This window comes from Oncorhynchus masou, chromosome 12 (genome assembly GCF_036934945.1).
Source record: "Oncorhynchus masou masou isolate Uvic2021 chromosome 12, UVic_Omas_1.1, whole genome shotgun sequence".
Taxonomy (NCBI): Eukaryota; Metazoa; Chordata; class Actinopteri; order Salmoniformes; family Salmonidae; genus Oncorhynchus; species Oncorhynchus masou.
In genome coordinates this window covers 92,073,406-92,101,059 of record NC_088223.1, presented here as the reverse complement: position 1 = coordinate 92,101,059, position 27,654 = coordinate 92,073,406, and the positions used below count along the sequence as shown (strand labels likewise).

The following is a 27,654-nucleotide window of genomic DNA, read 5'->3' as shown; positions in this document are numbered from 1 at the left end:
AACCCTTTGCATTCCATGATCCACAAACAATCGAGGTACAGTAATTGCTTGGTTTTATGAATTACTTTAATTTGCCACGTTTTTAATGTTATCGAAACATCAATTTCTGAACATATTACTTGTAAATGAGCGTGTGGTAAGTTATTTCCTAAATGTGTTGCGAAAACGAAAGCTTTTGTGTCAGGATTGTCTGCAAAATACAACGAACAACTAACTGATTAATATATTTCGCTGAAAAAGAGGGTAGGCATTACTAGGCAACTGTGATGTGGGAAGGCTAGTCATTTTAACTCTCATTGTAACATTGAGTCTTTATCATGACGAGCTGCACCATCCCTGCACGTTCAACGAAGCTAGCATTGGATGTTGACAATAGACCATTACAAGAGTCAAGATATTCTATACTTTTATAGTTTAATAATTCATTATGGGTGCAGTACCGAAGTTGTCTCTCATTTGAAGTATTCTACACCAGCTTTGATTTGTAACAGAACAGCCGAAACACACTATGCCACTACTGACTAGTCAACTAGTTTGTGGATAAGATTGGAATAGGATTCCTGTGTCTACTTTTAACTTGCACTACTAGCATTAAACCTGTTTTTAAAAAAAAGGTTATTCATTACGTTTGAAGTAGTTGAGCATTTTCTCAACAATACATCTCTTGTATCCCATTGTTTTCTCCAGCAGAAGATGATTCGTCAGGTGACCAACAACAATGACTATTGCATGAGTGGCAGGCCGTCATGCCTGGCAGAGGATGGCCGACACCCCACCAGTCACTTTGACCTATGCACTGCCCAGTCCAACAAGTTCTACCAAGCTCCCCGCCCCCTCCCTTGCAAATGACCTTGCCCCCTCTGCCCCTGCCACCCCAGAACAACCTGAAACCCTGTCAGAGGCAGAATGGCCTCAGTGAACCTCACCCCCAAGCTGTTGGAATTACGAACAATGAAAAGCCAGAGGACGCCAAGAAAAAGAAAAACCCGGGGAGGTCTGGAAGAAGAGGAAGACCTTCGGGGACCACTAAATCGGCAGGTTACAGGACCAGCACAGGGAGGCCTCTAGGAACCACCAAGGCTGCCGGGTTCAAGACCAGCCCAGGGAGGCCCCTGGGAACGACCAAGGCTGCGGGATATAAGGTCAGCCCTGGTAGGCCCCCTGGCAGTATCAAGACCCTGTCTCGCCTCAACAAACTAGGCTACGGTGCGTGTAGCGTCGCAGCATTCCCCTACACTATGATGAACAAAGGCAGCCTCTGCGAACCCTCGTGCAAGGAAAAGGAGACCAACGAGTAAAGTCCTACTTCTCTCATGGCTTGTTGGAGAAATAAAAAGGCTGCATGTCCTAAGTGCTGTCAAATAGAGGGGTTGTTTGTACCATTTCCCTGGTTGAGTATACAGATGTACTATTACTGGCATGTGCCTCCTCAGTGTGCATGCTTCTATCCAAACCGGATTTCTTTGTAATATAGAGTATAGCTTATACACTACACTGAGTGGACAAAACATAAGGAGCACCTTCCTAATATTGAGTTGCCCCCCCCCCCCCCCTTTGCCCTCAATTCATCAGTGCATGGACTCTATAAGGTGTCGAAAGCGTTCCACAGGGATGCTGGCCCATGTTGACTCCAATGCTTCCCACAGTTGTGTCAAGTTGGCTGGGTGCCCTTTAGGTGGTGGACCATTCTTGAGAAACACAGGGAAACTGTTGAGCGTGAAAAACATAGCAGCTTTGCAGTTCTTGATTACAAACCGGTGTGCCTGGCACCTACTACCATACCCCGTTCAAAGGCACTTTGTCTTGGCCTTTCACCCTCTGAATGGCACGCACACATACACAATCCATGTCTCAATTGTCTTTAAAAGTATGTAAAAGACTTTAAAAATCCTTCATTAACCCATCTCCTCCCCTTCATCTACACTGATTTCAAGTGGATTTAACAAGTGACACCAATAAGGGATCGTAGCTTTCACCTGGATTAGCCTGGTCAGTCTAGGTAATGGAAAGAGCAGCTGTTCTGAATGTTTTTTTATTTTATTCTCAGTGTATGTGATATAGGTATAGCTTATACATTATGTGATGGGGAAATGTGGGTGTACAGTACACTAGAGTAGTTATTGTTTCACATGAGAAGGTAAACATTATCTTCCACTGAACTTCCTTCACAGAACTGTAATCCACCTACAATGATTTCTGTTGATCCAATCTCTATTGTTTGCAGTGTCTTTTCTCAATTAACTAATACAGTATGAATTTTATGCTGATGTTAACAGTAACAAACAAAAAAAACAGAACTGTTAGGATGTTACGAGTCTACACTAGTTAATCTATATTTGAATTTGAACATGGGGTATAACATTGTTGATACAAACCACAGCAGATGGCCAGTCTTTGTTGTTACTGGCAGAATGGCTACGTATTGAGGCTGTCCTACTATGAAATCTCTGTAGATAGTTTTATACTGTGAAATGGCTATTGTTTTTAAATCAACAGATCCTGGAGGTGCTATGTATCTCAGAATGTATTGACATGGTTTCTATTACGGCTGCAGAGCAAACTATTGTTTCATATGAACCACTCTATTAATAGGTCTTACACGTGACTAACATGGCCTGGGGGTGCGTTCAGCAGGACGTTGTTCAACGTTCAGATAGAAAAACAGCATGTAGAACAAACACGCCTTTCTGACATGTAGAATAAGGCATTGTGTCAGCTCTTGTTTCTATCTGCTAGGTTCCAGAACATTTTATTTCTATCTGCTCGGTTCCAGAACATTTTATTTCTATCTGCTCGGTTCCAGAACGTTTTATTTCTATCTGCTAGGTACCAGAACGTTTTATTTCTATCTGCTAGGTACCAGAACATTTTATTTCTATCTGCTAGGTACCAGAACATTTTATTTCTATCTGCTCGGTTCCAGAACGTTTTATTTCTATCTGCTCGGTTCCAGAACGTTTTATTTCTATCTGCTAGGTTCCAGAACGTTTTGACTACTGAATGTGACCTGTTGCTGGTGTCACAGTGGTGTCTGTATGTGTTGGTCTAGTACTACACCAAATATACCAGCACAATTCCTCACAGGAAGAGATCCTCCAGTCCGTTTCATTGGGTTCCCTTCGTACTGAAACACAACATTTTACACCATTTTAATTATTATTTGCCTTATAATTTGAATATCAGACAATCAGCAACTAGGGTCTCCATAGGTGCGGAGTGTTTACATGTTACTTTGGAATTATTGATCATTTTTGATAGCTATGATGAATACACATCAATATAGTACATGTCACGTAATCCCAATTACATATTTACATTACTATGCATTTAAAATAATAGAGGCATACTTGCTTCGTAAGTTGTTTTTTTGTGTGCTGTGATTTCTGAGGGGAACCTATTGGATGTTTTGGAGAATCAAGGTATTTTTGAGTAGGGGATATTTTTTTGGGGGAGGGACTTCTTATGGGAATGGCTGGGTTATTGTGTTTTGTAAATACCTGAAACATTTCCTCTAACTTGGTCTTTTTCCCTGTTTTACCTCGGAGCAAGGATGGTGTCAGCTGTCCTGTGTTGTCAGTGCAATGTTTTGTGTTATGATTTATTCTCTATCACCATCTTGAAGAATAATAATAATAACAACTTGTATAGTGCTTTTCAATACAGGTAACACATTGCTTCACATTATAAAATAATACTATTCTTTCAAATATGATCATGTTTATTATTGAATTGTGTACAGCACTTGAGGCCTTCTCATTGAAGACCCACACAATAATTTATGCTTTGTCCATTGGAGAGATTAGTTGCATTTGGATGTAAAACAAATGATTCATTTGTCATTGAATAATGATGACATAGGGTACTACTATGTTCAAATCAATCTACAGTGTTGTATCATCTTAACCAAAGAATCAGATGTTTTCTGCCTTCCAGTGTGAGATGTTTAAGTAAATGCATGCTGGAGTAGCCCATAACAACTAATCAGATATTTTGAACAAATATAAAAATGAATCCTCTTAACATATAACATTCTGTAACTTGTATTTGGGAGAGAGAGAGAGAGAGAGAGAAGAAAAAACACGTATTTAAATCTGCTATATCTACTACAGGTATAATCAATACAATTGCTACTCAATTTCTGTTTGAAGTTGTATACAGTATGTACCCTTGCGCATCAAAGTTATATGCATTATAGTTTTTGAACACAGAAACAATAGTTGCGTATCTCGTCAAAAAGCGAAGAGCTTTTCATTTTGCATCGCAATACATTCAAAAGCCTTTTGCGTAGTGCTTATGTAGCAATGTTTTATATTACATTCACTGTTTATTGCCATACAGTATTCACAATATTATAATGTTCTACTGTGTCATTACATGTATTGTAACATACCATTCCCTTTACTGCGATGGGTTAGGTATTGACATTATAAAAACTAATGTTTGGTAAGAAATATAAATATATTAGTTCAAGTTTACAATGTTATTTTATGGTATAACGGGGGGGGGGGGGAATTGTACATTCTGCTTTGGTGTTTTTGTGAATATTCTTGTTATTCATACATAGGTTACACCCATGTCTACATAAGTGCTGGTTACATAAGAGTATACTTGATTTCTATACCAGAGTTCTCTATTTGAAATACTTCCTTCATCACTCTGCTTGAAATATGTTTGTGAAACACAAAGCGTTTTATCCACGTGGGTATTCATTTTATTGCATTCTGTCTGCATCAAAGGTAATAATGCATTTATAACATTGAGTTGGTTGCACTTCAGTCATAGGACATCTTGAACATTTATCCTGTCAACCATTAATCTTGTATATTTATCTGAACCTTTATCTTGTATCATTAGAGGCAATCATTTACTTGTAATTACTTAGGCCTATCACTGCATCCAATCAGTCAAAAATATGAAACTGACATTTTTTTTTTTAGGTGAAAAAAACAAACATGAATGGCTGGGAAGATTTGTTTAACCCATTTTGGAAATTGATGATCATTATTCATAATTTCTATGTCAAACTGTTTACATGGGGTTATCTTTTACTGTCCCCCCCCCCCCACAGTTTCTGCTAGATACCCGTGGATCTGTTGCAATATCTTCTAGCAACTTATTGCGACGACAAACTTCCTTCTCAGAACGTTTTACTTTCTTCTCAGAACGTTTTACTTTCTTCTCAGAACGTTTTACTTTCTTCTCAGATCATTTTATTTTCTTCTCAGAACGTTTTACTTTCTTCTCAGAACGTTTTACTTTCTTCTCAGATCATTTTATTTTCTTCTCAGAACGTTTTACTTTCTTCTCAGAACGTTTTACTTTCTTCTCAGATCATTTTATTTTCTTCTCAGAATGTTTTACTTTCTTCTCAGAACGTTTTACTTTCTTCTCAGAACGTTTTATTTTCTTCTCAGAACGTTTTACTTTCTTCTCAGAACGTTTTACTTTCTTCTCAGATCATTTTATTTTCTTCTCAGAACGTTTTACTTTCTTCTCAGAACGTTTTACTTTCTTCTCAGATCATTTTATTTTCTTCTCAGAATGTTTTATTTCCTTCTTAGAACGTTTTACTTTCTTCTCAGAACATTCAAGTATTTATTTCAATGGAATTGTAAGGCCCATGCTACGAACACGTTGTAATCACTATGATAGGAATTTGTATTAATTGTTTTACTATCCCTGCATGATTGTTGAGTGTTGAAAGTTGTGTAATAAACTAATTATAAATATATTTCTTGAATGATAGGCTGTCATTAGATGCATTGCAATACAGCCTACATTGGGTGTATGTAATAGATTATGCTTTACAATATGATAATATGATAAAGGATATGATATCCTTTATGATCTAGTCAGGTCATTACAATATAAACATTTAAAAAATATTCAAACAAAGATTTCAAACACAGCCTATTATTGACAAAATGTCTTCTTCCTCTGTGGTATTGACCAATTCCAAAGCATAGAAATAGAATACTTAGAACAGACATCCCCTTTTAAGTCAATGACGGCACAAGTGACTCCCTAAAAACACGGCACTTTGATGAAGCTACAACCGGAAGTGGCTTTCGTAGCAGGTTAGGAGAGCATTTTCCCTAACCCTTTCACTAACCTTCACTTAATTATCCTAACCTGCTACGTTAATTCTTCGAATGGGTGGACGGGCGGCCATTGTGAGAGTACCTATAGCAACGCTGGTGGATAAATGCAGATAGTTCACTCTTGCCTTTTGCCATTAAAAATGGTCCGTTCCGATCTACTTAATTAACGGGATGGGCCTCCCATAGACACCAATGCAATAGCAGCTGGGTCTGGTCTACTTAGTTCATTGACTTTCATTGAATCAGAAAAAACAGCGAGTGGGGTGTCGCTTCCTGTTCTGTCGCTGCCCATACGAGCAAAGCACAATGTAAAAGCAAGAAGTATACCCATCAATCTGTGCTGTGATTTTTTTTAAACAACTCAACTGACATTGCAAATAATACATTCCTTGCATAAGCCACATCAGTTAGCATCATTTAAATAAACATTCTACATTAGCATGGAAATTATTGCATTACAATACCAGGCTGACATTGTGAATAGACCCATGATTTTAACAGTCAAATTGCCAGGGTTAGAGGTTCCAAGGCCATTCTATTCGTTCTATTTCTATGGTCCGAAGATGGTATGATAAATAATGCATCCCTATATACTTCCCGTTATGGTGTCTAGCGCCACTGATGCAATCTCCATTTGAAGTAGTCCATTTTCTTCACGATTAGCTGATCCCCCCACCCAGTTGGACATGACTCTATCAGGTTGGATCAGCAAATGAAGTTGGGAGTCCTACCCAGTTGACCACATTTCATGGTGGAAGCCCTCAATAGCGCTGCCCGTGTTAATAACACAGAACAATGAGGGTTAGTTTTAAAAAGTATTTGCTAATACCACAGCCAATACGGTATTTTGGCCACTAGAGGCCTTTATCATTCAATTCAATTGGCATTATTGGCATGGGAAACATGTGTTAACATTGCCAAAGCAAGTGAGGTAGATAATATACAAAAGTGAAATAAACAACATTCTCTGTGTGTCAGAACCATACAGTCATTTGTCAGAACTTGTCTTTGCCTCTGTCATTGGCAATGTACGAGATCATCAAACCCGTGATGTAACATGGGAAAAGTGTGACTGACTGATCTACAATACATATTGAGTAATTATTTATGGTGCAAGGTGATGTGCAGATCAGTCAGTCTCGCCTTTCAAATCGGCTGCAATATCAAACATGCGCAATCTCTATCTATTGACCCGGAAGTTTTTTTTACTGTAGTGCATCGCTTGATATTCCCGACAGCGACTCACAACATTGGTTCCACTTATCATAAATGCCCGTAACTTATATATATTGTTGTAGCTAATAGTAATTATGTCCAGAATATCAAGTAGACTCATGTTGACATGTATTGTATGTTTTACGATGTACGTTTCTGAAATAGAGAAAGCATCGTCAGTAACAGCTCAAGGTAAGAGAAGGGGACGCCAGCAGTTAGGTAGTGTTAGCTGTTTTTAATGTAGCTCGTTAGCGAGCAAGCTATAACGTTAACTGTTTATTTTCAACTATAAAGCCAGCAAAGTTGACAGGCTAGCTATCTTACTACATGCTCTTGTGTAAAGGAGTCCAAAATGGTACCTGGTCACATAGCTTTAGCTATTTTTGTTGTTGTTACATCGTTAGGTGCATGTTTACCCCCAGTATCTTGTGCAGGTCAAAATGTTCAAACGTTACCATTTAGCGCTAGTAACGTTAGTTGGTTGTCAGAGGAAGAGGCGAAACATATTCCAAAATCTCTGGTCGTATTTGACAAGCAAGCACATGCAAGCTGGATCAGTGGTGTACATGTGTATGATGGCTCTTATTCGTTCTACCTCGTTTACAGTGATGGTGTATTCATTTGATTAATAGTCTAATTATTAGAACCAACAGGAACACATCTAGTAGGTTGATTTCATAATGTTGTTACTACAGTTAACTTATGAAATTATATAATAATATGTACCTGTTGTATTTACAGAGAATGATGAAATACCAGAATTCAAATTCTCTGAGGACGTGGGCTCTGATATGGAAAATATTCCCAAATTTGTGGGAATGGAGGACCTTGAGTCTCAGTCAAAGAGGCAGTACAAGACTGCAGAGATCGCAGACGCGGTAATGGGAACCGAACTACCTGTCAACCCAGCAGGAATCGAGTCACTGATCCCCAAGAATGTGAAAGACTTTCAGGCAGGGTTCTCGCCACTCTGCGACGATGAGGCAAAATGTCCCTCACCTTTGACCCAAGAGGAGTCCAAGAATTCAGAACCCATGGAACCAGTCATATTGGGGATGGTTCACGTAGACGCCATGACAAATGAAGAACAGAACTCAACAGAAACTACAAAGACTTACAAAGTCAACTGTGATAAAAGGAACATAACAGGGGTGGACAACTTCACAGTGCAGGTCCTAAATGCCTCACAGGTAATCAGATGTCTGGGTTTGTTTAACTATATGCATCATGACATGAACTAGTGTGCCTGAATTAGTAGGTCCCACTGCCTTGATACTCCCTAGACCGGGGTGCCTGAAACAGGGGTTGAAACCCGGTCCCCGGGTGTCTAGAACAGACTTCCGGTCCCCGGGTGTCTAGAACAGACTTCCGGTCCCCGGGTGTCTAGAACAGACTTCCGGTCCCCGGGTGTCTAGAACAGACTTCCGGTCCCCGGGTGTCTAGAACAGACTCCCGGTCCCCGGGTGTCTAGAACAGACTTCCGGTCCCCGGGTGTCTTGAACAGACTTCCGGTCCCCGGGTGTCTAGAACAGACTCCCGGTCCCCGGGTGTCTAGAACAGACTCCCGGTCGTCCCCGGGTGTCTAGAACAGACTCCCGGTCGTCCCCGGGTGTCTAGAACAGACTCCCGGTCGTCCCCGGGTGTCTAGAACAGACTCCCGGTCGTCCCCGGGTGTCTAGAACAGACTCCCGGTCGTCCCCGGTGTCTAGAACAGACTCCCGGTCGTCCCCGGTGTCTAGAACAGACTCCCGGTCGTCCCCGGGTGTCTAGAACAGACTCCCGGTCGTCCCCGGGTGTCTAGAACAGACTCCCGGTCGTCCCCGGGTGTCTAGAACAGACTCCCGGTCGTCCCCGGGTGTCTAGAACAGACTCCCGGTCGTCCCCGGGTGTCTAGAACAGACTCCCGGTCGTCCCCGGGAGTCTGGAACACAGTCCCGGGGTGCAACAGTTTGTGTAGGTTTTTGTTCTAGCCTAGCTTGTTTTAACTAATCACGGTGTGGTCAAGACTGGAACAAAGGCCTGGCACACACTGCAGCCATTCAGGATCTGATAGAGACACCCCTGCCATAGACCTTAAAGATAACATGTTATCTATGTCCAATGGGACCCCCCCCCCTCTACAGGACTTGATGGAGTTCCTGAATGTAAATGGCACAGAATGCTCTCTGGTATTGTTCTTCACTACCTGGTGCCAGTTCTCTGCCAATCTGGCACCTCACTTCAACGCACTGCCCCGTGTCTTCCCCGGCATGCACTTCTTGGCACTGGACGCCTCCCAGCATAGCAGGTAAACTGCCAAAATACTTTACACCGGTGCAGGGCTCTCCAACCCTGTTCCTAGAAAACTAGTCCTGTAGGTTTTCACTCCAACCTTGAACTAGCCCACCAGATTCTAACAATTTAGTTGGCTGAAAAACTGAACCAGGTTAGTTACAGCTGTGGTTGGAGTAAAAACCTACAGGAGGGTAGCTCTCCAGGAACAGGGTTGGAGTGAAAACCTACTGGAGGGTAGCTCTCCAGGAACAGGGTTGGAGTTAAAACCTACAGGAGGGTAGCTCTCCAGGAACAGGGTTGGAGTTAAAACCTACAGGAGGGTATCTCTCCAGGAACAGGGTTGGAGTAAAAACCTACAGGAGGGTAGCTCTCCAGGAACAGGGTTGTAGTGAAAACCTACAGGAGGGTAGCTCTCCAGGAACAGGGTTGGAGTTAAAACCTACAGGAGGGTATCTCTCCAGGAACAGGGTTGGAGTGAAAACCTACAGGAGGGTATCTCTCCAGGAACAGGGTTGGAGTGAAAACCTACAGGAGGGTAGCTCTCCAGGAACAGGGTTGGAGTTAAAACCTACAGGAGGGCAGCTCTGCACCAGTGTATCAATATGTCCTCATTTGTATCCAACACAATGAGAAAGGTCACTTTTAGTTTTCTGTCAGTGTGTTGAGCGTAACAATATCACGTTTTCTTTCTGTAATGTGTTTCTGTCCAGTCTCTCCACAAGGTTTGGAACTGTAGCAGTTCCCAACATCCTCCTGTTTCAAGGTGTGAAACCAATGGCCAGATTCAACCAGACTGACAGAACCCTGGAGACTCTGGTGTCATTCATAGCTAATCAGACAGGTATGTAAACAAAGGCATCAGTCCCCTATCATTTAGTATTGGATGTATAGTATTTCAAAATGAAAGACGGTGTAGGATAAGACCTATATAGTAGGTGGTGTCAGAGGGAAGGCCCAAAAAATTGTCAAAGACTACAGTTACCCAAGTCATAGACTGTTCTCTCTGCTACCGCACGACAAGCGGTACCGGAGCACCAAGTCTAGGTCCAAAAGTCTCATTAACAGCTCCTACCCCCAAGCCATAAGACTGAAACAATTAATCAAATGGCCACCTGGACTATTTATACTTAACCCCCCCCTTTGTTTTTACACTGCTTCTACTCACTGTTTATTATCTATGCTTAGTCACTTTAACCCTACATGTACAAATTACCTTAACTAACCTGTACCCACGAACATTGACTCGGTACCGGTACCCGCTGTACAGTGCTTTGCGAAAGTATTCGGCCCCCTTGAACTTTGCGACCTTTTGCCACATTTCAGGCTTCAAACATAAAGATATAAAACTGTATTTTTTTGTGAAGAATCAACAACAAGTGGGACACAATCATGAAGTGGAACGACATTTATTGGATATTTCAAACTTTTTTAACAAATCAAAAACTGAAAAGTTGGGCGTGCAAAATTATTCAGCCCTTTTACTTTCAGTGCAGCAAACTCTCTCCAGAAGTTCAGTGAGGATCTCTGAATGATCCAATGTTGACCTAAATGACTAATGATGATAAATACAATCCACCTGTGTGTAATCAAGTCTCCGTATAAATGCACCTGCACTGTGATAGTCTCAGAGGTCCGTTAAAAGCGCAGAGAGCATCATGAAGAACAAGGAACACACCAGGCAGGTCCGAGATACTGTTGTGAAGAAGTTTAAAGCCGGATTTGGATACAAAAAGATTTCCCAAGCTTTAAACATCCCAAGGAGGACTGTGCAAGCGATAATATTGAAATGGAAGGAGTATCAGACCACTGCAAATATACCAAGACCTGGCCGTCCCTCTAAACTTTCAGCTCATACAAGGAGAAGACTGATCAGAGATGCAGCCAAGAGGCCCATGATCACTCTGGATGAACTGCAGAGATCTACAGCTGAGGTGGGAGACTCTGTCCATAGGACAACAATCAGTCGTATATTGCACAAATCTGGCCTTTATGGAAGAGTGGCAAGAAGAAAGCCATTTCTTAAAGATATCCATAAAAAGTGTTGTTTAAAGTTTGCCACAAGCCACCTGGGAGACACACCAAACATGTGGAAGAAGTTGCTCTGGTCAGATGAAACCAAAATTGAACTTTTTGGCAACAAAGAAAAACGTTATGTTTGGCGTAAAAGCAACACAGCTCATCAACCACAACACACCATACCCACTGTCAAACATGGTGGTGGCAGCATCATGGTTTGGGCCTGCTTTTCTTCAGCAGGGACAGGGAAGATGGTTAAAATTGATGGGAAGATGGATGGAGCCAAATACAGGACCATTCTGGAAGAAAACCTGATGGAGTCTGCAAAAGACCTGAGACTGGGACGGAGATTTGTCTTCCAACAAGACAATGATCCAAAACATAAAGCAAAATCTACAATGGAATGGTTCAAAAATAAACATATCCAGGTGTTAGAATGGCCAAGTCAAAGTCCAGACCTGAATCCAATCGAGAATCTGTGGAAAGAACTGAAAACTGCTGTTCACAAATGCTCTCCATCCATCCAACCTCACTGAGCTCGAGCTGTTTTGCAAGGAGGAATGGGAAAAAATTTCAGTCTCTCGATGTGCAAAACTGATAGACATACCCCAAGCGACTTACAGCTGTAATCGCAGCAAAAGGTGGCGCTACAAAGTATTAATTTAAGGGGGCTGAATAATTTTGCACGCCCATTTTTTCAGTTTTTGATTTGTTAAAAAAGTTTGAAATATCCAATAAATGTCGTTCCACTTCATGATTGTGTCCCACTTGTTGTTGATTCTTCACAAAAGAATACAGTTTTATATCTTTATGTTTGAAGCCTGAAATGTGGCAAAAGGTCGCAAAGTTCAAGGGGGCCGAATACTTTCACAGGGCACTGTACACAGCCTCGTTGTTGTTTTGTAATCTCAATGTTTTTTGTTTTAGTTTATTTAGCAAATATTTTCTTAACTCAGGTGTCTTGAACTACATTGTTGTTTAATGGCTTGTAAGTTAGCATTTCACGGTAAGGTTGTATTCGGCGGATGTGACATCCAATTTGTTGGTGTTGTAAGCCTTAAAGCCCCCATGCGGTCTTTATAATTGTATTTAAAAAAAAAAATCATTGCTTATGAATCATTGTTTTATTTAATGAAAATAACTAAAAAATCAATTTAAAATAAATGATCAATCAGCCAACTTTGGCCCTTGAAATGCTCAGTCTGATTGTGTGGGCGTTAGGAACCACATTTTAAGATATTAACAGCCCTGATTGGCTGATAGGATGGTCTAGAGCCCACCCCTTACCCAGATGAACAGTCATTGGTCTATTATAATCAACCACATTGTGACATCATGATGTGGGCCGTAAGTTCCATCCCACCCGAACAGTCTGAAATGCCAGGCATTTTTAAACAGCTCTTACACAGAAAGGAAATTATCATAATTTTCGAGTGTTCTTTCGACCTCATAAATCAAATCAGTGTGGAAATATCATTTAAAAAAAACAGGAAAATCTAGTTTAACTGCACTGCCCATCTGATGCATTTCCCCCTGCCTGACAAGACTGTAAACTTGGGGACTCATCTGCTTGTTCTCATAAATGTACTTTCAATATTTAAAAGACAGGTCATTGGTATTCATTAAAAGTGTTTTTAAATCTGTCTCTTAAAGGTTTCGAAGTGAGCCCAGATCAGAATGTAACAGAGGAGGATTTATCTGGACCTCTTCCCAATGTCCCAGTGAAGAGTATTGATTGGCTGCTGGTGTTCTCCATCTTGTTCATCTCCGGCTTTACCACCTATGCCATCCTACGGACTGACAGCATCCGCTGGCTCATCCCAGGCCAAGAGCATGAGCACCAGGACTAATATTTACAACCCAGAGACTGTAAGCCCTGTGAATAAAAGTTGCTCTCAATGTGAGAGTTGTTGGGCATAAAGTGTGATAAACCTGGACATGTATTCAGAAAGTGTCTCAGATAAGGAGCGCTGATCTAGAATCAGGTTTTGCTTCAGCACATAATGAATAAGATTGGAACGACCTGATCCTAGATCAGCACTCATACACTTGAGACCCTTTACGAATACGGACCCAGATTTTGGAGACGGCCCAAGACACAGCGCCAGCTCAGTCCTGATGGTTGTCGGTGTTAACTGCTGGCTTCGCTGTAACATAGCTACTGTGATATAGATATACATAATTGTTTGCTGAATGAGTTACCCCTTGGATGTTTGAACACACATGTTCAATGAGTCAGCGTGACATGCTGTTTATTTGCAACTGTTTTGATGGTGTTGTGATTAAAAGTGTCAAATTAAACATGTTTTAAATGCAGGGTTTAACCTAGCCCTTGATTATGACTCTTCATTACATTACACATAAGTCATTGGACTTTGGTGTGTTCTGTTAAGAGCCCCATTCTGTCATTCATACCATCAGTCACCTAATCACCTCCAGTTTACAATTGGCTCATTCATCACTCTCCTCTCTTGTAACTATTACACAGGTAGTTTCTGTAAATGAGAATGTGTTCTACGTCAATAAAATAAGGGTCAAATTAAATAAAGAGCCCAGATGCTCGGTCTGAACAACACGCAGCGCTTGCGTTAAGGGTTTGGAAGCATAAGGACCATATATTTTATGTCCGAGGCAACAACAAAAAAAACAACCTAAAGGTTAAATTGATACAAACTTTTTTATAGGATTAGTGTTCCCATATCTCCATAATACAGCGCGTTTACGGAAGACACCTGTGCTAATTAGCTGTCTAGCATGCTGCTAACACCTGTGTGTAACGGAAGGCCGCCAGAAACGTGTTGTCACTGAAAAATGTTGGCTGCAACTATGATAAAGCCTGTTAAAACTGTACACAGTAGCTGTATATTTAGCATTTATGAAATGATTTTGATGTCTCTATAACCGTATCGCAATTGAGAATCGATTCTGAGTATTTTGCTGTTTTGGCTGCAAAAACCAGTCTACCTCTGAAAATAACATATAAGGTCCTTGGACGTTAAGGAGTAACGGTAGGCTCCTTAGTACTTCTTGGGCTTGCTTTAACCAGGTTATACATGTGAAGGTAGGGGCACTGTGTAAGCGACCCCTTACAATACATATCAAGATGTGCAGAGGGATCCTGCCTACATTATAACTTGAAATAACCTGCAATTTGAAAAGGACTTGGACAATAGAGTTTTTATTTATTAATTTATTATTTAAATCAGGCAACCTCACAGGCAGCCACCGTTTTAAATGGTCGCTATTAGTTACCACAGCCACAAAGTCATAAACCCCGCCCAATTCAAAAAAAAAAATCTTCTTGATGTGATTTTAAACTTTACCCTAATCTAAACCACACTGCTAACCGTATGCCTTACCACAACCTTAAATGAAGAATAAAAAGCTACGTTTTAATTGTATAATTATTGACGATATAGCCAATTTCTGACTTTGTGGCTGTGCTATCTAGTGGAACATTTTTTTTTAAACGGTTGACTACTTGTGAGCGGGGACAGGGCACGAGGATAGATCTGTTGACCAAATGTTATGCATGGGTTAATGTTTACTCTCAGGGCTAGCAGTGTATGGCCGTGTGCATATCAGAGACTGGGCAACGTACTACTGCCCAGATATATATCCAAAATGGTAAGTGCTGCTGGCTGGGTCGATAACATTAATACTAATTTAGTAGTCGTTGAGTACATTGCAGCAAATAGCATCGTTAGATTTGCAACGTGACAGCTGCAACTGTCCCAATACGATTTAAATGAGAACCGCGATAGCGTTTTATGTGTCATTGTGCAACCGTTTCAAAAAAATTACAACAATATATCTTTATCGTGGAAGAGCTTGACTATCACTATGTTTCCACAACGTAACACTTTCACCTTTGTTGCAAAATACTGTACGTCATGAAGAAGGGGGAGTGGCTAAAGGCACGTCATACTTTATTTTCTCCAGCAGGTGGTATAGTGACATTGCTGAGCAGTACATTGCTGAGTTGCATTTATGGGTCTTTCTCGTGCAACCTGTTGCACTGCTAATAGTAGTAGCTCTGTTCTCCATAATGTCATTGAATATACACTGGCTGGTACAAACTACTCAAAGATTAGGGAATGTACAGGGAAAAAACGGTTATAACCATATACCTCTCAGCTGGTCGATGGCAGACGTATTAAATCAACCATTATCTGATCATTTTCACCAGTGGTGGAAAAAATACCTTACAATCATACCTGAGTAAAAGTAAAGATGCCTTAATAGAAAATGACTCAAGTAAAAGTCACACAGTAAAATTCTACTTGAGTAAAATTATAAAAGTATTTGGTTTAAAATATAATTCAGTATCAAAAGTAAAAGTATAAATCATTTCAAATTCCTTATATTAAGCAAACCAGATGGCATACTTTTCTTGTTTATTTTACATTTTTACTGAAAGCCATGGGTACACTCCAACATTCAGACATTATTTACAAACAAAGCATGTGTGTTTAGTGAGTCCTCCAGATCAGAGGCAGTAGGGACGACCAGGGATGTTCTCTGTTTAGTGAGTCCTCCATATCAGAGGCAGTAGGGACGACCAGGGATGTTCTCTGTTTAGTGAGTCCACCAGATCAGAGGCAGTAAGGATGACCAGGGATGTTCTCTGTTTAGTGAGTCCTCCAGATCAGAGGCAGTAAGGATGACCAGGGATGTTCTCTGTTTAGTGAGTCCACCAGATCAGAGGCAGTAGGGATGACCAGGGATGTTCTCTGTTTAGTGAGTCCACCAGATCAGAGGCAGTAGGGAGGACCAGGGATGTTCTCTGTTTAGTGAGTCCACCAGATCAGAGGCAGTAGGTATGACCAGGGAGGTTCTCTGTTTAGTGAGTCCACCAGATCAGAGGCAGTAGGGATGACCAGGGATGTTCTCTGTTTAGTGAGTCCACCAGATCAGAGGCAGTAGGTATGACCAGGGAGGTTCTGTTGATTAGTCTGTGAATTGTACCATTTTCATGTCTTGCAAAGCATTGAAAATGTAACGAGTACTTTTGGGTGTCAAGGAAAATGTATGGAGTAAAAAGTACAACATTTTCTTAAGGAATGGAGTGAAGTAAAAGTAAGTCAAAAATATAAATAGTAAAGTAACAGATACCCCCAAAAACTACTTAAGTAGTACTTTAAAGTATTTTTTACTTAAGTACTTTACACCACTGATTTTCACCTAATAAAATCGGTCAGACCAGGGTTCAGGGGTGAACTTCGTAACAGAATGCTCATATACATTTTTTTAAATTTAATTTAAATGGTACCTTTATTTAACGAGGCAAGTCAGTTAAGAACAAATTCTTATTTACATTGACAGCCTACTGGAGACCCCCACTGGCCATATAGAATGTATTGTGTTGAACTCATCTGTCTGTTCGTTACATTTCTATATGCAATATTGTGGAACATTTTAACTTCACCGAATGCACCCGAGAGGTCGTTTTACACATGATTCTATATACAGCCACTGTGTTTTCTCTCTGTTGTCCCTTCAGTCTGGAGACCCCAACTGGTTGCCCCCAGCTGACAGAGAACAGCTGCTAATGGAGCTGAAGGCTACTGGCTGGGTAGAGGTGGAGGAGCGGGATGCCATCTACAAAGAGCTCCACTTCAAAACCTTTAATCAGGTGTGAACTCTGACCTCTAACCCCCCCCATATCCACACCCTCATCCTCTTAACAATAAAGTTAACACCATCAACCTAATTCTGACCCCCCCCAAGCCTAGTTTTAGGTCAGTATGTTAGAAACCCCACTGCCATACGGAACAGGGTTAATGTTATTACAGCTATGTCAGCTTACCCCCCCCCCCCCCTATCCATTGCAGTGAATGTCCCATTGCATGGAGCTGGATGTAAACCTTTTTTTTTTTCTGTTATTATTTCCATGCTCCACTGTTATTGTCACAATGTTAAATATATATCGGTACAAACTACTCAAAGATTAGGGAATGTATATATATTATATATATATATATATGGCCCTGCGTTTCCGTAGGGAAGGGTAAACTGGCAGCTACCCTTGCAGCCAATGGAATAGCACCATCATCTCGTGTTATTGCATGTGACACCCGCTGCTATACCTATGAGTCTATTTCCCCTGCCAGTAGAAGTTAATACAAGTCATGGTTACACCTTCCATGGCATTTGTAGTAGAAGAGCTCTGTAGAGACGGTTGGAGTGCGATATCCCACTTAGTTTGGTACAGGGTGTGTGTGTGTGTGTGTGTCTGTCTCTCTCCCTCCACTAAAGGTAGTGACTTCCTAGTCCTGGTATACTGCTCTTTTGGGGGCGGTGGACTTCAGGCTTGTTACCGGAGGATCAGGAGAAAGACAGCTGGAATAGTTACTATCGGAAACAGACAAATTCATGTGTATTTTGTAGCTGATTGGTTGCAGGTGCAGTGAGGGAGGGACAGGTTTTTGGGACCCCCCCCTCCCCTTTTTTTTCAATCAGTCCTGTCTGGAGTGTGTAATCCCATATATATATATATATATATATATATATATATATATATAAGCACACCCTTCTCATTAACCCGTGGTGGGTTATTCACATATATATATATATATATATAATTCTCTATTTTTTTTTTTTTAAATGTAACCTTTTATTTAAATAGGCAAGTCAGTTAAGAACAAATTGTTATTTACAAATGACGGCCTCCAGGTGTGTGAGGTACTTTTTGTGTAATGACGCTCTCCTGTTTCCAACCTCATACGAGATAAGTAGTCTCGGTTCTTTAGGTTGTAGTTTTTTTACACCTTTGCTTGTGAGTCAACATTTTCTCAATGAGTAAGGAATGAGTTTAAAACATATTTTGAACAGTGCAGATGCATGTATCTCAATCAGCAGAGTGACCTTAAAAATCCATCTGCTCCCTTCAAACCAAGGACCAAGAAAATGGAAATGTGAAGTTGTGTTTTTCACAAGGTCCATGTTTTATCATTTTTTAAAGTTGTAAATTTATCTCTTTTTGCTCTTCCAGATGTAAAGTGAAGCATCTCAAGGCCACTTAGCGGACGTTGATCCAGTGGTTAGCTGTTTTAGCCCCTAACATATTCTGTTTTTACACTTTGCTGCTTTTGAAGTCACAGGCTGGGCTCTGACCCCCCCCTTCCATCTCCCTCTCTGGCTCTAAAGCCTCTCCTCTTACCTCCACATGCCACAACACATTAACATGAGGCAGACCAGAGGGGCATTTGGCAGCAATTGAGATTTTGATCAGAATTATTTCTTTCACAAACAATCAAATTGGTTAAAATGTTTCATCTGCTTCGGAAACCACGAACAATCCCGCTTTGCAACATTCCCTCTCTCCCTCTCTCCCTCGCTCCCTCGCTCCCTCCCTCCCTCGCTCCCTCCCTCCCTCGCCCCCTCCCTCTCTCTCCTCTCTCTCCCCTCTCTCCCTCTCTCTCTCTCTCCCTCTCTCTCTCTCTCTCTCTCTCTCTCTCTCTCTCTCTCTCTCTCTCGCTCCCTCGCCCCCTCCCTCTCTCTCCTCTCTCTCCCCTCTCTCCCTCTCCCTCCCTCTCTCTCTCTCTCTCTCTCTCTCTCCCTCCCTCCCTCTCTGTTCCTTGTTTGTGCCTCATGGTGAATGGGGACGAGCTTCAGTTGCTCCAATTTAACATCTCGTCCATTTTTTTCCCTCCCTCTTTTCTCTTTTATATATTTTCACAATTTGTGTTCGTTTTTTTTTCTTCTATGGCTGTTCTTTAGGGCCTTTTACCAGAGGGGGGATGAAGAGTGACTTGCTGGCTCATTTCCATTTGCCACTTATCTCCAAGTGATGGGCTTGACGAAATCAGATCCCCATGAGTTTTTAATGAGTCACACATCCCTTTTCCATAAAGGGATCCCTTCCACACTTGTCCTCTGGGGGGAGCTAGTATTTTACCCATCAATTCATGTGTAAAACAGAGAGGATGGACAGTGGAGGACAGTGAAGGCTGTGTGCCACTCACAGTTGCCAATCAGGAATAAACAAGACAGTGGGGTTTTAGTTAACATGTTTATTAACTTTGATTACAGCAGCAAGTGGAAGTCTTGTCATAAATAATGCTGTAACAAAAACCAGTAGTAATTTATCTACAGAGAGTTGGGTACAGCACATTCTTATTTGTAATAGTCAGAGAAGTAAATGTGAGTTATTTTCCTTGTCAAGCCGGAGGAAAATCTAATCCCTTTGAACGTTGAAATCCCTTTTCTGAAGCAGTGCTTGTTGACTGGCATCTAAACGGTCTCATGTGGAAATGTCTCTTGTTATATTTCGATGCTCATATAATTATTTATACAGTATGTGCATTTTACTTTTATAGCTGTAGTCATTAATATTTAGAAATCTAAACTCCTTGATTTGATTTAAAAAATAATAATAATAATTTAACAGTCATCTGTTTCTCATTGAGGAGTGGGAAGCAGATGGATACAAATGACAGTATTTTAATGTCTGAATTTAAGAGGCAACATAGGCAGTAGCTATATCGTTTTGTTCCATGACCTGTGACCTGGAGTTAAATCAATGACACATTCCATCAACCTCTTAACATTCTTTCATCCACCAAGGAGAAAAGTCTAAGCTTTTATCTCCCGAGCCTTGATAAAAGTCCACATCCCAAATTGCACCCTATTCCCTATTTAGTGCACTACTTTAGCACCATATTCCCTATTTAGTGCACTACTTTAGCACCATATTCCCTATTTAGTGCACTACTTTTTCCCAGAGCTCTGGGGGGAATCAGGTGCCATATGGGACATGACCCCAGAATCTCTCTATAAAAGCTGTAACCACGCATTAAAGCCAAATGGATGTTATTTTCAAACTTACAAGGTGGCTGGTGATGATTCTCTCTTCAGAAGGAGCTGCTGCCAAACCGCTAAGGAATGAGAAATCTTCTCTCTTTTATTTTCAGCCAATGAGACAAAGTTCAAAGTTCACAAACTTGTTTTGTGTGTGTGTGTGTGTTTGTCAACAAGGCGATGCCATTGGTAAAGGTTTAAATCACTGGCATGTCTAGGCGCTTCTATGTAATATCAGGGAGGCCCGGCTGCCTGGTTGTCCCGTAGGGTTGTCTCCATAGAGATACATCTATCTCTGGCCTGGCTGGTCTAGCGGTAATGTCACAGCCTCCACCTGCGGCACACACGTCTACGGTGTTGGCGTAGGTTCCAATCTGGGCCTACTGCCCATTGACATGACCTCGCTGTCTTTCCCCACAGCCAGCCTCTTAATCTGTTCAATAAAATCAGAAAATACCTTACAAATAGTTTGTTTGTATCTGTGGTTGTCCTGGGTCACAGACATGAGCTGTGAGTGGAATACATTTGCATTTCAGCTCCAGAGGATATTATCTGTCTGACTATCTGTGCTCCCTCAACATCCCACAGGGCCACTCTGCACAGCTCCCTCAACATCCCACAGGGCCACTCTGCACAGCTCCCTCAACATCCCACAGGGCCACTCTGCACAGCTCCCTCAACATCCCACAGGGCCACTCTGCACAGCTCCCTCACCATCCCCCAGGGCCACTCTGCACAGCTCCCTCAACATCCCCCAGGGCCACTCTGTACGAGGCTGATACATCCCCCAGGGCCACTCTGCACAGCTCCCTCAACATCCCACAGGGCCACTCTGCACAGCTCCCTCAACATCCCCCAGGGCCACTCTGCACGGCTCCCTCAACATCCCCCAGGGCCACTCTGCACAGCTCCCTCAACATCCCCCAGGGCCACTCTGCACAGCTCCCTCAACATCCCACAGGGCCACTCTGCACTCAGCTCCCTCAACATCCCCCAGGGCCACTCTGCACAGCTCCCTCAACATCCCCCAGGGCCACTCTGCACAGCTCCCTCAACATCCCACAGGGCCACTCTGATCCCTCACATCCCCCAGGGCCACTCTGTACGAGGCTGATACATCCCCCAGGGCCACTCTGTACGAGGCTGATACATCCCCCAGGGCCACTCTGTACGAGGCTGATACATCCCCCAGGGCCACTCTGCACAGCTCCCTCAACATCCCCCAGGGCCACTCTGCACAGCTCCCTCAACATCCCACAGGGCCACTCTGTACGAGGCTGATACATCCCCCAGGGCCACTCTGTACGAGGCTGATCCCCTGTTTTTATATTCTGAGAGGTGCTCCCTGCCTCCCTCTCCGCCGACTCTCTCTCAAGCCTCTCCCTCTCATTTAAGGGCTCTGTTTGTATTGAGTAAGTTTTCGTACATCTAAATCGGCTTAATCTGCCCAGTGGAGTACAGTCCCCCCCCCCCCCCTCCCCTGTGTCGTCTCAAATGAAATGGCACTTTCCCTGGGAACTGCAGGAATCCTTCCATTGATCTGATATGAGCTGCTCGCGTTGTGAAATGGCCGGAGGGGACCTGCGAGGTGTGGCGCCCAAGCGGAGGTGGTTAGATAATCGGCCTATCAGTCTTGGTAAGACGAGATGGCCATGACGTTCGCTGTCTATTGAGGAGGAGCCAATGACTTGTTAGTTATGGAGCGTCTGTTAACCCTGTAGTAGAAGACAATTACACAACACCTTACACAAATAGGAGTTGACGTTTTTTTTATGAACATTTGTCAGAGCTATAGAATTAAGCTTATTTTCATGAAATATTAAAGTTCGATGGTATGAACGTTAATCCCATGGGATTAAGTGTGGATCATGTGTCCTTTGAACGTCTTGACAACAACACAATGTTGACGCACTACTGTACCATCGAGAGAGCCAATGTGAAGCCAATTATGAGGCAATGGAATGTATCTTCTGACCGAGAGGAGGGGGAAATGTAAAGGGGGTGTGGTCATCAGCACCATCATTCCGTTTGTGATCTCTCTCTCTCTCTCTCTCTCTGTGTGTCTGTCTCTGTGTGTGTCTGTCTGTCTCTGTGTGTGTCTGTCTGTCTATGTGTGTGTGTGGAGTTATGAACATTTTGAAGCTAGCGTTAGTGTTGATGGGTCTTGGAGGGTAATGTAATCACCAGAGAGAGAGTAGAGGAGCGGGTGGGGAGGAGGGGGGGTGAGTGGCACAATCTGCATGCACTTACTCCTGGCAGAGAATCCAGGCGTCCCTAAGCCTTGGACCGCGAGGCGGTGGAAAACGATCTGTAAATGTCAGGCACATGTGTTTGAAGCTAGAGCTGTGTTTCAGCCCCGGCCGCAACGAGGGAAAAGCTCTCCGACGTCAAATGGTCTCATCCAGTGTTTTATGACAATCACGGCGGTAATAGCCCAGAAATGCCAGTCAAAAAGCGGTGCGTGGGGAACCAGGGCCTACTGGCCCGTCTGTTGGGTGTTTCTGATTATTTGAGATGGGGGTCTGTGCTGTGTCACGTCAAATTAGCAGAAACTGACAGCTGGTCTGTGGGCTGTAGTAGTGTGGCCAACAGGCCGGTGCGTTGTGTGTTCCAATGGTAGGCTTCGTGATAGTTCAACACACGGGTCCGTAGCGGGAGAGTCCTTGACCTCTTGACCTTTTGGTGTCAGTCGGAGCTGAGGGTTGTGCCTTCTCTTGTCCGAGGGGTGTTGCGATGACCTCTGGGTGACCTTGGTTAAACCACACTGGGCTTCGTCTCTATGTTCCCCAATGAAGTACAAGAACCCTATCGCTCTGGTGAATTTGGGACGCACCCTTCTTCTACTGCCCTAAGGAGACCTCCCTCCTTGCCACAGAACTTACAACATACCTGTACACATATAGGCCCATTTCTATAGCCTACAAAAAGGTCACGTATTTGATATATATTTAAATATAAACGCAATATGCAACCATTTTTACTAAGTTACAGTTAATATAACAAAATCAGTCAATTGAAATAAATAAATTAGGCCCTAATCTATGGGTTTCGCTTGAATGGGCAGGGGCGTAGCCATGGGTGGGCCTTTTGAGGGCCCAGCCAATCAGAATGAGTTTTTCCCCACAAAAGGGCTTTATTACAGACAGAAATACTCCTCCGCACCCCCCCAGATGATCCCGCAGGTGAAGAAGCCGGATGTGGAGGTTCTGGGTTGGCGTGGTTACACGGGGTATGTGGATGTGGAGGTTCTGGGTTGGCGTGGTTACACGGGGTCTGTGGATGTGGAGGTTCTGGGTTGGCGTGGTTACACGGGGTCTGTGGATGTGGAGGTTCTGGGTTGGCGTGGTTACACGGGGTCTGTGGAGGTTCTGGGTGGAGTGGTTACTCTGTGGATGTGGAGGTTCTGGGTTGGCGTGGTTACACGGGGTCTGTGGATGTGGAGGTTCTGGGTTGGCGTGGTTACACGGGGTCTGTGGAGGTTCTGGGTTGGCGTGGTTACACGGGGTCTGTGGATGTGGAGGTTCTGGGTTGGCGTGGTTACAAGTGGTCTGCGGTTGTGAGGCCGGTTGGCTGTACTGCCAAATTCTCTAAAACAACGTTGGAGGCAGCTTATGGTAGAGAAATGAACATTTCAATTATCTGGCAACAGCTCTGGTGGACATTCCTATAGTCAGCATGCCAATTGCACGGTCCCTCAAAATTTGAGACATCTGTGGCATTGTGACAAAACTGCATATTTTAGAGCGGCCTTTTATTGTTCGCAGCACAAGGTGGACCCTAGTTAATGATCATGCTTCTTGATATGCTCCACCTGTCAGGTGGATGGATTATCTTGGCAAAGGAACAAATGCTCACTAACAGGAATGTAAACAAATTTGTGCACAATTTTAGATAAATGTCCAGAATTTTTTATTTCAGCTCATGAAACATGGGATTATATTTTTGTTCAGTGAAAGTCATTGAAAGGAACACTGGACTTAGTTAAGAAATAATGAACATGATCACGGTTGACTGTTACCTACTGTATACTTGTCAGTCACTAGTCCGGGAAAACCCGACCCTAGGCAACACAGTGACTAAGATCTGGTTTCAATGATGGACTCGTTTGGCATAGAGAATCTACAGTATGTCACTGTCTACGTCGATGAGGGAGAAAACAATTCTAGAGAGTCTCCCAACAAATCATGAGGCTGACATGCCAAAAACGTTGCGATTCGAAACCAAACTTTGCAGGACAAAACTTTGCAGTGAAGGTAGTTGATGCAAACACGAGCCATCTGCACTCTGTAAATAATATAAACTCCATCTTGATAGCTACTATTTAGTATTTAATTCAAGCGGATAAGGTGGTGAAGTAGGTAGTGACGTAGTTTCTCTATGCCAAAAGAGTCCGTCATTGAAACCCGACCCTAGTCACTGTTGCCTAGTCACTGTTGCCTAGGGTCGGGTTTTGTGACTGACTAGTCAGTCAGTCAGTCACAGGGTGCAGATTAGTTCTGGTTAGCACAGAGAGGGAAATGTTTAGACAACACCTGACCTGGCAGCCTATTTAATAATCTCCATTATTGCCAATGAGAGTTGACAAAAAGCAGACTGACTGCAATCCTAAATTGGTGCCAAGGGGTCAAGTTGCAGGAATATGCCAATTACTTAAATTGATCAGGAGATGGTTTCCTTGATAACCAATTTGATCAAGTTCGCCGATCGTGTTACATCATGCCGGGGAGAAAAAGGAGGTCTCCAAATTGGTTACAACACACTAAAGACTAAACGTGACTTCCTCTCTCTGATTCTGCTTAGTCGGATGCCTCCCAAATGGCACCCTGTTCCCTATATAGTGCACTACTTTAGATCAGAGCCCTATTCCCTATATAGTACACTACTTTAGATCAGGGCCCTATTCCCTATATAGTGCACTACTTTTGACCAGGGCCCTATTCCCTATATAGTGCACTACTTTTGACCAGAGCCCTATGGCCCCCTATTCCCTATGTAGTACACTACTTTTGACCAGGGTCCCTAAGAAATAGGGTGTCATTTGAGATACACCTGTCATGTCAGTAGGTGGGTGGAGCTACAGATCTGGCTGCCGAGATGGCCTGTAAACAATGGCGTTTCAGTTTATGTAATTAACTGAGGAGGAAGTATTTAGGGGCTTAATTGAGATTGCAGTGGGAAATTGCTCTGAAATGGCTCTGCCTGATTTATTCACAGTGGGAACACGGTGCGGAGCGAGGGATTGCACCCCTTCTTTGTAGATTAGAAAAACCATAATCACTCCCTTCATGCATGACTCTGATTGGAGTGCACACATGCCACCAGAAATATGGAGAAAGATGTAGAGAGAGAGAGAGTGAGAGTGTGTGTGTGTGTGTGTGTGTGTGTGTGTGTGTGTGTGGGGGGGGGGGGTTCTTCCTGAATTTCAGAAAGCATGAGGCCAGCAGCTTACTGACTCTGTTTTCTCCTGGTCCCCTCACCTAGGCCTTTGGCTTCATGTCCCGAGTGGCTTTGCAAGCAGAGAAGATGAACCACCATCCAGAGTGGTTCAACGTTTATAACAAGGTATAGTGACACTCTGCTGTTGCCTTATTTTGAAGAGTTGAACTGCTGAATACGTATTTTATATTAGCTATGGTTTGATATCCTTCACAAACTGCCATTTGGGCGGCAGTGTAGCCTAGTGGTTAGAGCATTGGACTAGTAACCGAAAGGTTGCAAGTTCAAATCCCCAAGCTGACAAGGTACAAAATCTGTCGTTCTGCCCCTGAACAGGCAGTTAACCCATTGCTCCTAGGCCGTCATTGTAAATAAGAATTTGTTCTTAACTGACTTGCCTAGTAAAATAAAGGTAAAAAAAACAACAACAAAAAAACTGCCATTTGCTCGAGTTGAATTTGCCACGTGAAACAATTGTTAGACTATAGGGAGGGCTTTCTTATGTTTCAGGGGCCATCGTACACAAGTCAAACTGCTGAGCGAAAGCAGTAGCTTTCAACAGTAATTCAGACATTTTCTTGAGGAAAATCTCTGCTAATAAGTGTATTTTCCCCCTCGTGTAGAAATAAGTCACAGTTGATATGACAAACGGTGAAAATCTCTCGGCATTTAAGCTTTAGCCACTGAGTCACTGTGTGGCAGACCAACTGCGCTGAGAAAAATTCAACATTAATCCTCTCTTTATTAAAGCGTCTACAGGTTTTTGGGCCCTTCACAATACTTTCCACTGTGCTCTGAAAAAATACAACTGAAAAAAAATATGATATGACTTGGATGTGTAGGTCATCATTTCAACCTGTTTATTTAACGAGGCAAGTCGGCTAAGAACAAATTCTTATTTACAATGACGGCCTGACACCGGCCAAACCCTAACCAGGACGATGCTAAGCCCTATAAGACTCCTGGTCACAGCCCGGGATCGAACCAGGGTCTGTAGTGATGCCTCTAGCACTGTAATGCAGTACCTGTGATATGGATGTGTTGTAACTATGATCTTGTTTAGAGGAACATTTAGTTGTTTTGTTTTCATATGTCATATGAGAACAGGGTAGCCTAGTGGTTAGAGCGTTGGACTAGTTACCGGAAGGTTGCAAATTCAAACCTCCGAGCTGACAAGGTACAAATCTGTCATTCTGCCCCTGAACAGGCAGTTAACCCACTGTTCCTAGGCCGTCATTGAAAATAAGAATTTGTTCTTAACTGACTTGCCTAGTTAAATAAAAGGTAAAATACAAATGATTCTTCGTACTTTGTTTTTCTCCACTCTCTCTCTCTCGTTTTCAGGTCCAGATAACACTAACTACGCATGACTGTGGAGGATTGTCCAAACGGGATATCAAGATGGCCAAGTTTATTGACCAAGTTACCTTGTCCATGTAGATGTTCCTCCTGTATATGTCACACGATTGTTGTACAACTTTCTATTTCAAATAAAAATGTATTCATTATAATGTGTAGGCCTAATCATTTTTATGAAATGCACATTCATGATGTAATTCTATCTTACAGTTGGAATTAATCATTAAATAGAGCACAGTCCTAGGCCAGGGGTTCTCAAAGTGGGGTCCGCGGACCACTGCAGGTCCCTGGAGGTAGTGCAGGGTGTCTGCTGCCAGCTCCAAAAATATTTGTATTGTTTTACTTTTTAAATTTTTTTTTATGAATGTTACTACCAGATAAAATTACTTTTGGCCAAACAAATCCCTGTAATAAGTTGGTGTGTGTAATACAATGTAATATTGTTAATGTA

General features: G+C 42.5%; 3 protein-coding genes across 4 annotated transcripts in view; all 3 read left to right on the top strand.

Annotated features, from left to right (window-relative positions):
* Positions 1-5,731, top strand: part of LOC135551062 (UPF0461 protein C5orf24 homolog) — a 6,458-nt gene extending 727 nt beyond the window's left edge. Inside the window, 3 exon segments of the mRNA XM_064982453.1 lie at positions 1-35; positions 691-814; positions 817-5,731. The exon segment at positions 1-35 is cut by the window's left edge and continues 727 nt beyond it. Of these exon segments, the coding sequence (XP_064838525.1) occupies positions 694-814; positions 817-1,298 (603 nt within the window). The 5' untranslated portion in view covers positions 1-35; positions 691-693 and the 3' untranslated portion in view covers positions 1,299-5,731.
* Positions 5,732-7,320: 1,589 nt separating this feature from the next.
* txndc15 (thioredoxin domain containing 15) lies at positions 7,321-13,934 on the top strand. 2 transcript variants are annotated; one of them, XM_064982450.1, is made up of 5 exons: positions 7,321-7,508; positions 8,058-8,506; positions 9,440-9,603; positions 10,301-10,431; positions 13,260-13,934. In XM_064982450.1, the coding sequence occupies exons 1-5, from the start codon at positions 7,412-7,414 to the stop codon at positions 13,454-13,456; spliced, it is 1,038 nt and encodes a 345-aa protein (XP_064838522.1). In that variant the 5' UTR covers positions 7,321-7,411; the 3' UTR covers positions 13,457-13,934. The 2 variants fall into 2 exon arrangements, with proteins under 2 accessions (XP_064838522.1, XP_064838523.1); XM_064982451.1 differs by lacking the exon at positions 7,321-7,508 and adding an exon at positions 7,571-7,886.
* Positions 13,935-15,060: 1,126 nt separating this feature from the next.
* On the top strand, positions 15,061-27,375 carry LOC135549252 (pterin-4-alpha-carbinolamine dehydratase 2-like). The gene is made up of 4 exons (XM_064979279.1): positions 15,061-15,233; positions 17,110-17,241; positions 25,890-25,970; positions 27,189-27,375. Exons 1-4 carry the CDS (start codon positions 15,135-15,137, stop codon positions 27,282-27,284), a joined length of 408 nt encoding a protein of 135 aa, XP_064835351.1. The 5' UTR covers positions 15,061-15,134; the 3' UTR covers positions 27,285-27,375.
* The last annotated feature ends 279 nt before the right edge of the window (positions 27,376-27,654 follow it).